At 39.5% G+C, this 12,583-nt stretch overlaps 1 protein-coding gene across 1 annotated transcript in view; it reads right to left on the bottom strand.

The window, feature by feature from the left end:
- Positions 1–12,583, bottom strand: part of VPS13D (vacuolar protein sorting 13 homolog D) — a 332,377-nt gene that overhangs the window by 291,425 nt on the left and 28,369 nt on the right. The window contains exons 13-19 of the mRNA XM_036744767.1: positions 11,115–11,294; positions 9,843–9,973; positions 8,872–8,947; positions 8,186–8,356; positions 7,164–7,294; positions 5,867–5,999; positions 261–2,462 (exon numbers count right to left, since the gene is read on the bottom strand). Coding sequence (XP_036600662.1) covers positions 261–2,462; positions 5,867–5,999; positions 7,164–7,294; positions 8,186–8,356; positions 8,872–8,947; positions 9,843–9,973; positions 11,115–11,294 — 3,024 coding nt within the window. The remainder of the gene's footprint in view (positions 1–260; positions 2,463–5,866; positions 6,000–7,163; positions 7,295–8,185; positions 8,357–8,871; positions 8,948–9,842; positions 9,974–11,114; positions 11,295–12,583) is intronic.

The following is a 12,583-nucleotide window of genomic DNA, read 5'->3' as shown; positions in this document are numbered from 1 at the left end:
CTCATTCATGCATTTTGCAGGAGATATTCCTACCTTACAAGTGAAATTTTTCTACATGACTTCTAAGATTTTGCCAGTTAAAACAAGTCTTTTTTGGTGAAATATGACTTGAAGGGGAATTCTAATTAACTCTTCTTTAAAATAAAAATTCATTATCTGTGGTATTTGAACAAATTCTTTTAGAAAATTTTGCTTTTAAAAGCAAACTACTAAAAGAGCTGGGGTTGGGATCCTGGATTCCAAAGAGTCACATAACTCACCTTGACCTCTATGCAGAGATTCAAAGAAATCATGTCTGGTGAAGTGAGTTTCCTCCTGGCTATTAACACTGGCAGGACCAGAAGGAGGGTGGAGAGACTGGCCTACTTCAGATCCAGAACCTTTCCTGCCTGCCAACTGAGCACAGTTCAAAGAGTACAATTTAATGTCTTTGATTTCTACCTGAAGCCGGTCACTTCTTGATTCATCTTCACCTGCCACAAAATTCTGGATGAAGATCTGTCCTAAATGTCCTACCAACAGTTCTGGACTTCCAGGCTTTCGAGGGATTGAGACAACTGGTGATTCTATGTTGACATTTAAGATAAGCTTCACAGTGTCACTGACAGTTGTGGATGGGTCAAAACCGTAGCCTTCATTTTCCTCAAAGATAAAAGGATCCCGAGGCTTCCGAGGTGTTTCAAAGAGAGAGACCATCTCACTGTATTCTGCAGTTTTGGTAGCCAAAACTGTGGTGACTTTGGAGGCTGCACTTTTCAGCATGCTTTGGAAATTCTCTTCAAGTTCATCCATGGACAGTGTTAATTCCTTTAGAAATTTAGCAGAGTGGTTATAATGCAGAGATGCCATCTTGAGGTTAAGGGAACACTCCTGTTTAGACTTCTCAACAAATGTGAAACTCAACGCTTCTGTGAGGGAGGCATCTTCCATTTTAACAAAGACAGATTCAAAGTAGCCAATATCACTAACAAGGTTTTCATAGTCTACAGAATTTCCAATGCTGACAACATATTGGTTCTTGATATTATCTTGTGTCAAGTCCATGAGCTGCAAGCAACCCAGAGAACCGTTCACATCAACCGTGTTACCCATGGAGACATTAACTTTGGTTCCGCCTATACTTGCAGTTGCAATTTTTCTGCCATACTTCTCCCCATTTGTCATTCCCACTGTCCGAAGGAGCAGCAAATTGAGTCTATGAATATCCACTGCAACCTCTGTGTTTTGCTCATAAGTAGACTGATATGTTTCTTGTTCCCCAAAACTTCTTTCAAAATCCATCATTAAAGGCTGAGGGCTTGAATCGTCTTTTTCCTTAGGAAAGGATTTTTGAAGAAAACCAATCAGCTCTACAATTGTTTCTGGATTCAAGATGATATCTAAATTATTCACCTGTAATGATATCACCTGGAGAGTGCTGTCTAAATTCATTGAAGGACATTCTGAACTAACAAACTGGTATTCTAACTTAATGAGTGACTCCTGATCTTTGGTGATTATATTGTTAAGTGAAACATTAGTGGCTGCAATACATCGATCACTCAGTGTGGCTGCATCAGGTCCAGAGACAGGTGATTGGGCCCTACTATCCCGGAGGCTCCCAGTTGGAATATCAAAACTCAAGTTCTTGTGTGAAGCCATTAAGAGATCAAAATCAGCACCATAAGTCTGCATAGTGTCCACCAGGAGTAAGCCATGGACAGTGAGTGACACCTCAGCATCATAAGGCCTCTTCACAAAATGAGCATTAGTACCAAACACTTTGAGCACAGATATATAACGACCATTGCTCTCAACACCAAGCTGCATACAATTAACTTTAAATTCAGCTAAAAGGAGCTGAGATTCCACTAGAACCTCCCTCGTGTGCTGCTCCAAAACCACAACGCTCTGAGTTAGATTCATTACTGAGTCTTGCAAGCTCCCTCGTTGTTCCTCTTCATGGAAAATCTTCTCCTTGATCAGTACATCAGAAGGCTTCACTTCGGAAGTGGTCAAGAGGGCAAAGCAATTCTTCAAGGCAGATATTTTATCCTCATTGATGTGGATTTTCAAATCTGGTAAATTACCTGAGAGCACTGCTCCGGGGTACCTGGGATCTGATGTATAAATCAATCGGCGTTCTAACTGTAAATGTACATTGAATTTTTCTACCACATGGGTTGGTCCCACATCAATGTCCTGAACATGTTTCCAATTGTCTTTCACTCGTCCAACCATGATCTGGAGGTCCATAAATGACAAGGAATATCTCTCATACATCTTCGTGCTCATTAAATGGGCTTGAAGTTGCTCTTCACTGAATTCAACTGCAGGAAATGGTGGAGTTTTCACTCCATTCCTGCTGCTTGTTTGAAGGGGTGGGGTGTTAGGAGGGGTGGCAAGAGGTGTCTTATATTCATCATCACTAAGTTCATTCACGTCAGAAGAGGAACTTTCTGTATTTTTGTTCTTATAATCATCTGTAGATAGAAAGCAGAAAAACCAACATAAACTTTGCTTCTCCATTTTGATAAACAGTGATTTTCTTTCTTTCAACATGATTTTAAGGAAGATTCAAGAACCATACAATTCCATTCAAAAACTGTGTCTATTAAATGGGGGAAAGTTGAACACATTATGAAACCTGAACACAAAAGAACATTACTGCACCAAAAGAAACAATAAAGCACAAAGAACACAAAGAAATACAGAAAAACATATGAAATTACGCCAAGTAAAGCAGAATTAGAGCAATGATATGTACACTGAAGATAACTATAAAAAATAATGACAAGACAGAAGTAAGAGATTACAAAGAGATACAAAAGCAAATTCCTAAAATTAAAATAGAAGTTGTTTGAACAAATTATAACATATAATCTTTTTTATTTTACAGTATATTTAAATGTTTTTGTAAGCTTAGAAATAAATTAAAAAGAAAATTTATTTTTAAATTTCTCCTCTACACTGTCTGTATAGTCATGACATGTAGACCTAGAAACAAAAATAAAGCCCAGGCTATATATGATTAGACTTAATTACTTCCTGTATCACCTAAATCATTTTCTAATGCCTGGTAAATTAAAATATTTAGCTTTATAGAATAGCCAGTTGTATTTTATTCTAGTAAGTCTGATAAATTTGGTTCAAAATGTCTTATGCTTTCAGCCTTCATATCAACATATCAGTGTTGAAAAGTTGTAGATTTTAGGAAAGCAGACTGGTAAGTTGGCTCCCATGGAATAAAATTCTTCAGGGAAATTAGCCAGCCCAGGACACACTCAGGAATAAAATTCTGAAGATATACACAGAAATAATTCCAATGAGGACAACAAAAGCTAATTGATAAACATAGATTTTAAAAGAAATATATCTGTATCCTGAGCCATCACCCGTCATCTTGATGGAGAAGGTTGACTACTTTGCAAAACTCGGCCTCATTCAAATTCAATTCATGCGCAAGTCAAGACATCTAGACATTATGCTCATGATGTCATTGGTCCTCTTTGAGAATGCAAGGACAAACAACAAAATAAAGTACAAAAGATGGCAGCAAGGCCAGGCAGCAAAGAATGATACTATGAGAGTGTGGCACAGTCCTGTAAAGATAGCATCAGGAAAACTAAACTTCTGAATGAGCCTAGGCTGGCAAGACAAGAAGAAGGGTTGGTTTATTTTTTGAGCTATATTGGAAGAAAGGGGAGATGGGATCAAAGACCGTCTAGGCCTTGGCTTGAGGTGGATAGGACAATGACAACTCACAAAAAAGAAACAAATCCTTTGTCTGTTATCTCTACATGGAAGAATGGCCTCCCTCCTCTGCACACTACAGAATGAAATGACTAACAGGGAGTCGGCACCCGAAATAAGGAATGAAATAATAAGAGAATATTCAGCTTGTTCCTGGTAATACAAGTTCCCTAGTCTAAATGAACTATATTCACTATATTCACTATATTCACTGCTGAGTCATTGAAACTAATATCTGAAAGATCATGAAATAATGAGAGGGTACCACGAGATTGGAGATGGCAAATGTGCTCCCAACTTTCAAAAAGTGGAAATGAACAGTCTGCAAACCATACACTAGTGAGTTGTCATTGATTCCTGGGAAGATTCTAAAACAGATCATTAAAAACATGGCCGGTTTGCATCTCAAGAAGAAATCAGTGATTACAAAGAATTAGCCTGACTTCATCAAGAACAGAGCATACCAAATTAACCTTATTTTTTTTTTCCAACAGTTACTAAGCTGGTAGTCAAGGGGACTGCTGCAAAGACAGCTTCTCATAAAGTATCACACACTATTCTTGAGAAGAAAATGGAAATACCAATTATACCATAAAATAATCTGAAGGATTCAGAACCGGTTCAGGGTCCAAAAGGCAGGAGGTCTCCAGCCCCAGAGAACTGTGCTTGGCCTTGTGCTAATGAATGAAATGTTTATGAATGACTTAAAGGCATAGATAGTATGCTAACCCAATTTGCAGGTGGCACTAAGCTAGGAGGAAGAGTTAACACAATGGATGACCAGGTCAGGATTCATCTTGCCAGGCTACAGCTCTGAACTGAATGGAGCAAGAATTCAACAGGGAAAAATGTGAAGGCTTAAACTTGGGTATTTAAAAAGTCACTTCCACAAATACAAATAGGGGAAGCGTGGACAGACAGTAGTTGTTCTAAAAAGATCTAGGCATTTTAGCAGCCTGCACAGCACACTATGAATGAACAGTGTGATATGACCATTAAAAAAGCCACTGCAATCTTGGGCTGCATGGAACAGAGCTTCCAGGAATGGGGAAATACAGGCCAACTTTACTTGCCCTCATCAGGCCTCATTTAGATATCTGTGTTCAGGTCTGACTGCCCCATTTTAAAAAGGATTTTGATTAGCTAAAGAGTATCCAGCAGACAACTAGGCTAGGGGATGGTTGAAGAAGACTGGGGTGGGAGCAGAGGGGGCAGGGGGAAGAGGGCGGTGACACATGATAGCTGTCTTCAAGTATCTGAGGGCTGCCACAGTGACAAGGGATTAGATTTGTTCTATGTGGCTCCACAGGACAGAACTAGGAACAATGGGTGAAAGGGGCAAAGCAGACAATTCTAAGTTTGATGCCAGAAAAAACTAACAATTTAAACTGTCCAAAAGTGGAATAGCCTGGCTAGAGAAATGATGGGTTCCCACTCCCTGGGGGTCTTCAAACAGAGGTTGGATGACTACCTATTAAGAATGTTTCAGCGTGATTTTAGGAAAATGTAGAAAGACTTGAATGAAATAATGCAGAGTGAAACGAGTGTTCGAAGAGTAACTGTGAATGACTAAGCTATTCTGAGATATATGAAGATTCAGATCAACTACAAAGGGCTATGAAGATGCTATCTACAAGAGAAAGAGTAGATATAGGGAACTATGTATTGTATGGTTCCACATATATATCTGGGTCAAAGGCTGGCTTTCTCTAGTGTGGGGTTCAGAGGGAAGAAGGAAGGGAAAGACCTTGGAACTCAAATGTAACCAAACGGAAAAAAAATTTTAAAAGGAGACACCTTTCATGAAGGATTAAACTAGATAAAAGCTGAGGTCTCTTCCCATTTTTAAATTTTGTGATTTGTTACAAAGAATGTTAAATACATAATAATGAAAAGAGTAATAGACTTACTAATGAAAACAGTACCTTTTAGATCTAATTACAGTCATGAGATCAACTTCTCTGGAGTCTCTTTACGAAACTGAGTAAAATCTCTAGCTCTCCACTCTAACCATAAAACAACTAAAACCACTCATCACCCAAAATATCCAGACATTTATGGACGCCTTATTAAGGGAAGATAGCAGATCACTCTAAGAATGTCCTCACCATACTTCTTTTAGTGCCAGCCATACCTTGAGTGTTGGTGAGCAACATCCTGCCCAGGTCCACAACAACTAACACAGGATTTTTAAACTTGAAATCATCAGGGAATATCACCTGAGGGGCAGAAATATCCAGCCGAACCGTCCAACGCTTGCTCTCCTCCTGCGAAAATATGTCAAACGACCAGTAAGCATTTCTTACTGTAACTCTTGAAATGGACCATTAATTGAGCCAGGAACGCTGCTGACGGAGCTGAAGCTCTGCCTGCTCAGAAAGACAGAACCTCTGGCTCCCCCGGGGCCTGGTATCTCTGCCCTGGTGTTCCCTCTGCAGACTGGGTGAGATGCTGGGACTGAGGCCCCACTCTGCCGCTCACGTCTGAGCCCCATTGCAGCTGCTTCCCTCTGAACCACCTCTTTTCTTACCACACTACCCAGGGCCTTCCTAACAAACCTCAAGAGCCCTGCAGGCAGGTTCCCTTCTCACTCTGCCCCAGATATAGGGCCCTCTCTCCTCCCCTTGGCCTCACAGAATGCCCGGCTTCCTTCAATGCACAGCCTGAATGTCACGCGCCACCTCCTACCTTTCCCAATTTCCCAGCTGTTAGTGTGCTATTCCTTTTGAAATGACTTTAAATTATTTTTATGTACATTTTATATATGCTTATCTGCACATGTGTTATATTCCTTCACAAAAATGCAACCTTCTTTTAGGGGAGGAATGTTTTGTTTCTGTCTCTGTATCCCTAGCAGTGAGCACAGTGCCACAAACACAGTAGGTGCTTGCTTTATGTCTGTTGAAAAGAGTTGATTCTGTTCCACTAAGGTAGAAAACGGGATTTTTTTTCTGTTATTTGACTCCATGAAATTTAGGATCCTGTCCTAATAATGTTTTTTTCTATTTCCCAGTGCTCAGCATAGTCATTCGCACATTGTGAGCACTTAATAAGTAGGTGCTGAACAAATACATGTCCAAAACCAGTATGACAGGATCTTCCTGACATGAATAAAGATCAGATCTGAAATGTTTTCTTCACAGCCATACAGAGCCAGAGGCTAAGGCCCATGCCATTTGCCCCATCTCTACAGTCAAACACGGCTCCATTGTCTTCATTTCCACAAATGGATGCCTGCTTATTGTGGCCCCAGGCCCTTGTCTGCCATAGCCTGCTGAAGAAAGGTGTCAGCTCTAAAGGTCCATGAACCATGAGGCAGCATGCCTGAGACCACGTGGCTAATTTTTATATCTAACTCCAAACTAGGATGAGCTACTAAAGCATTTTGCAGCAACCAAACAAATCAAAAGCATTTAAGTATGATCACTCACAATGAAATCACCCACTAGCAAACGATCAATGGTTTGTCGGATTTCTGCCTTCGTCTGCATTTTCAGTTTGTTATACTGTCTTCGGGCAGCTTCAGCAACTCTCAACTCAAGTTCCGACTGATAGCCAAAACCTGGAAGATTGAAATTAAACAAGAAACCAAATGGACCTTTGCCTGGCTAGATGAGCAGAAGAGCTAGAGGACCTCTCTTCCTGGAAGTGCTACTTCCCTAAGGAGAACCAAGTTCAGGAAATGGCATCAACAAGGAGAGCTCCCTACAGCAACATTCCCTGAAGTCATCTCTAACAAATGAGATAGTAAATTAAGGGCTGCTCAATTAAAGGGGTCCTCACTTTCTTCAACCACATTACACTGGACCTAGACCACTATATTCCAAATGACTAAAACATCAAAATTTAGTGGCAGAGGAAACACTTCCTATATTATGTATCTGGTCTAGGGCTAAAAAAGTAGTTATATTTTAGCTAAATTTTCTTCTTCATGGAGTGCTTCAAAAATAAGACAAAACTGTCTAGGAGAATTTCACCAAATAAGCTGGGAAGGGTAGATGGCAATTAGTCTATTATTCTTAGCCACTATCAACACCCACATATATCATTCAGTTATTCAGCTCTCAGTGGGGCTCCTCAAAGGAAGCAACATAGACATTGTTCTTGTCCTCTAGGCCTCATTCCCTGAACCTTTCCATTAAGGCCTTAAATCAATGAAGGTCAAGTAAATTCATCATCAAAATAAAATATGGGCTCTGAGGAAATGAATGTTAACAAGAAGATGATGAAAGGGGAGAAAATAGTACTTTAGGATCTTGCCTTCTCACCAAAAAAGTGGCAACACTAGGATTCTTACTGTAATTTAAGAACTAAGGGAAACCCTAATTATTTACTGCACTGATCTTTCTACTGCTGCTAAGGAATAAACACTGCTAAAGCTTCTGAAAGTGACCAGGAAAATCAGAAAACTAAAAAAATACTAACATAAAACAAAAAAACCAAAAAAGTTAACCTGAGGTATGAACCTTTCCCTTGTAGAAAAAATCTGCTACTTTCTTAATGGCCTGGGGATTATAAACAATATTCAAAGGCCTGGTGCTGACATTCAGCCTCCTCTCAAAGTGGCTGTGTACTGGATTCTTCTCATAGAGCATCTCGAAAACTGGAGCATCTGGATCAGTAGCTGGAAAGAGAAAGCAGATCTAGTAAGAAGGAAAGATGGCAAAAAGATGCTCTACTTTTACTCAAAATAACACAGAGGTCATATCTGGGGGAAATCTGTAAATGAGATGAAATGTACTAAATTATCTCTTCAGCTATTTGGCATGATGACAAACACTGTTTTGGCAAAGTACTTTACAATGATTTCTATTGACATTCTAAATGACAGACAGCACCAAGGAGAAAACTGGTATCGTCTTCACCATTATTACAAATGAGGAAAATAAAGCACTTTTTATCGGTTCCTAGGTGAAGGACTTGCCAAATGACCACAATATCAAACCACAACACGAAGAGTTGAGCTGAGATCACTTTGCATGACCAAAATGACATTATTCAAAATTGAATGTACTATATTTTACCACTTTTCTAATCTCTGCGCTAGCAAAATAAGGAAACATACAATATTTAATCCAATATAAAAAAGCATATTTGATACAAAAAAATCTGTAATTTCAAAAATAAGTGAAAACTTACCAGGACACTGATCACTTCTGTCTGAAGATGTTGTTTGGAGACCAAGGGACTGTGAGACACTGCCAACTTCTTTTTGCTATTTTATAACACAGAATACACAGGAGGGTAGGCGAGTTAGGCACAATATGTATTTTTCTTCAACCTCTGAGGAAGTGCATGCCTTTAAGGTATGCTCGATAGGAAAAACAAAAAAATCATGGGTCATGCCCATGCTGCACTTGGAGGTAAATTACCTTATGTTGTTTTTTGCTTATTTCATGGGTTTATATTGTCCCCTTGATGAACTTGAGCCCCTGCTAAATCAGAGGCTGTGTATCCTACTTCTTATATAACCCTACCACAGTAGCCTGCTCTGTGCACCGCCATCATTTCAGTTGACTCTGAATAAAATATGAAAGGGGCATGGATTCTTCCAAGTTTAGAACAAAGTAGCTATAAATAGAGTGGTAGCTAAACAACGCACTAGCTTAATTCTTAGGTCAAATTAATACCACTTGGACTGACATAGCCAAAGGTCACTTGTGATATTTCTATTCCTCCCTTGGCTTGGAAAGATGTTTTCCTGTCAGGTTTATAGAGTATACCCAGAAAGCGGTGGACAGACTACATATGAACGGGAGTCAGGAAGGAAGAAATTCCACTATTAGTCTCCAAATGCAGCAGGATGGGTGCTTACACAATTCTCTTCCAAGAGAGAAAATGCACCCTACTCTAACTATAACCATTCGGGGTGAGTTCAGGACAAGAAGCGAAAGGATGTAAACATTCATCTTCCAGCAAGTACCATCACCAAACTTGTGACAAATAAATTAAAGTCAATCCATCTACCCCTAAGAGGTGGTCAGATGGTGGAGGGAATAAAATTAGCATTCATTATCACCTGCTTGAAAAAAATTTTCACTTGTCTTAGGGATTTGAAGGGATAATGAGCAACATCCTGGGAACATGTCAAACTACACTGTGGTACATACAGGGTTAGGGAAGACAAGAAGGGGAAACATCGTTCCTTCGGTCACCAGGTCTTGGAGAAATAATCCACCCAACCGAACCAAAAGTAAAGAAGAATTCCTCCGAGGCAGGGATTCTGCTAAGAGTTTCACATCTGGAAAAGACAAATGCAAGAGCTGGTATTTGGCCATGTCAAATTGAACATATCACTCAAACTTTCAAGTTTTAAATTCTGCCAAAGCAGATCACAAGCCCTCTTATTCTCTACAGTTGATTGACTCAAGGGGCCAGGATAAGGAAAGCTCTTCACTTAGGACTCTTTTCAAAAGGAGCAGGGTGCCTGCCTTCAGAACACATAGCAAGAGCCCATAGCTGGGGCTCTGGGAGGCGGTGGACTCCACTCAATAAGTGGTCTTCTGGTGGAGGTCCAATGACCATTTGTTGAGACTGTGTAGAGAGCCTTGGTCAGCAGCAGGCAGGAATAGATGGCCCTTGAGGTCCCTTCCAACTCTAGGATTTTGTAATGCTACAATTCTGTGAAGCCAGAATTCATTCTTGGTGACAATGAGTTGAGGTTCACCAGAGACATTTCTCAAAATTTCATGTGCAGAATGCACACCTGCACTATTCATTCATACAATAAACATTTATTAAGCACTTACTATGTTCTAGGCACTGTGCCAAGTCCCAGGGATACAGAAAGAGGCAAAAGACAATCCCTGTTCTCAAAGAGCTTACAGTCTAATGATCATAGGATTTGGTATTAGAAGAGCTCTCAGATAGAGCTTAATTCAGCCTTTCTCTTCATTTTACAGATGAGGCAGTTGTAGCCTACAGAGCAAAAGCAGGTTGCCCATGATCATACAGGTAGCTAAGTGATAAAGGCAAGATGTCAGCCTAAGTTTCTTGATTCCAAGTCCAGTGTTCTCTATATTACATTGGTCTGTCTCACTCTCCTAACATAATTACTATGTAAAGAAGCTTAGCAAAGAAGTCCAGTTTGCTAGTTCACAAAAAGCTTACGCCAGCCCAGTTATTCCTTTCCTGCAAAGACTAACACAGGAATATAATTAAACAATTTGGCATTATTTATTATGCAGCCTTCACAAATTCTTGCTGAACTTGATCAAGCGGCCACTTTGGGGCTGAAATGAAGAATTAAAAGAAATAACAAGAATACAGTACCAGGATGATGGCTTTGATTTCAAGTCACCAAGCTGATCAAATATTTAGGAAGCAGTTAAGTGTACAATGCCAAGGGAGATGAAAGTCAGTGGGTAATGTCTCTCCCCTACCTGAAAATTCAAGCTGCATGAAAGCACTCTCGTTTCCTGGAGGAGCCCCTTTCTCCTGATGTAACAAAGTCACTGTCCCACGCTGTAGCTGCAAATTCAGTTTAGCGAAGACATGGTCTCGCTTTGTGAATGTGTTCATGCAAGAGGCATCTGCAGTTGGGTCAAAAAACTCTTCGGTACCTGAAGAGTGGGAGCAACAGATTTCTTCAGATGAAGCATTTTAATGAACAAGAATTCAGGCACTCCAAGGACAGTTATGGCAACGCTACTCGACTACAACAGAAATAATGGGGGAAGAAATAATGTCCCCACAGGGAACAGGTAGAGACTTCATTTTGTAAGAAGAAGCTCTCTGGAACACAAAGAAATCCAGAAGGACTTCTTTGAAATAATGCAAAGCAAAAACAATGATAACGATGATGATAAAAAGCTGAATCAGAACAATTGCAACAAATATGTAGACAGTAGTTTAAAGTTTTGATCTTCCTAACCACCTTCGGAAATAACTACTGCAAATGATATCATCCCCATCGTGTAGATGAAGATGAGGAAGCTAAGGCTCAGAGAGGGCAAGTGAATAGGGCTAGCAAACAGCAGAGGCAAGATTATAATCCAGGTCATCCTGACTTCCAGTCCAGTCTTCTAACCAGGAAGCCAAGCCAGCCCTAGAAGAATGGAATACACGCTATTACCAGAGAAGACGAAAAGTGAATGAAAATGAATGGACCAACAATCCTGATGGAGACTCAGAGAGTGATGATGAAAAGTTATGATACCTTATAAAATGAAATTAATTCATTTAAACATAAGTAGCTACAATAAGCATGTCTAGTTGTTTTTATGTTCAATACTAATTTTTTTAACAAAATATTTAATTTAAACATAAAATAAAATTCTGTACATGCTGTGAACAGAGAAGGGAGGAGGCCCATTAACCTCAGCCTTAAGCTCAAAAGGAGCCTCAAATTTAGCAAATAAAGAACTATTATGGTTCATCTATGAAAGTTAGATTTTTTCCTTCATAATTAGAAGACAAGAATCTGATTTAAACAGGGGGAAAAAAACTAGGAAAATATTTTTTCAATTAAAATGTGGATTCCTTGTGGTGGGGGGGAGGAAATAACTTTTTATAAGGACTTTTAACAACTGATTATAAAACCAATGAGACAAGAAGTTGATATTCTGTTCATTCTACACTAATACTCATTTCTAGCTAGGAGATTTAGGACTAACAATCTAGTAGTCAGTTTAGAGCTTAAAACCTTTCATCATCTGCTCATCTATTTTCCTGCAACAGTCACTACTGAGATTCTTTTTGAAACTGTATATACTACGGTGATTTAAGATTTGGCCTTTTTTACCCAGGCAAAAGATTTTGAAACACTTTTTTTTTTAAATCATATGAAAATAACCTGAAGGTATATACACAAATGAACCATCAACTCCATCTTGGGGCTCCAATGAGCTGA

This window comes from Trichosurus vulpecula, chromosome 2 (genome assembly GCF_011100635.1).
Source record: "Trichosurus vulpecula isolate mTriVul1 chromosome 2, mTriVul1.pri, whole genome shotgun sequence".
In the NCBI taxonomy this organism is placed as follows: Eukaryota; Metazoa; Chordata; class Mammalia; order Diprotodontia; family Phalangeridae; genus Trichosurus; species Trichosurus vulpecula.
The sequence above is the reverse complement of the archived record's forward strand: the minus strand, read 5'-3'. Positions and strand labels throughout refer to the sequence as shown.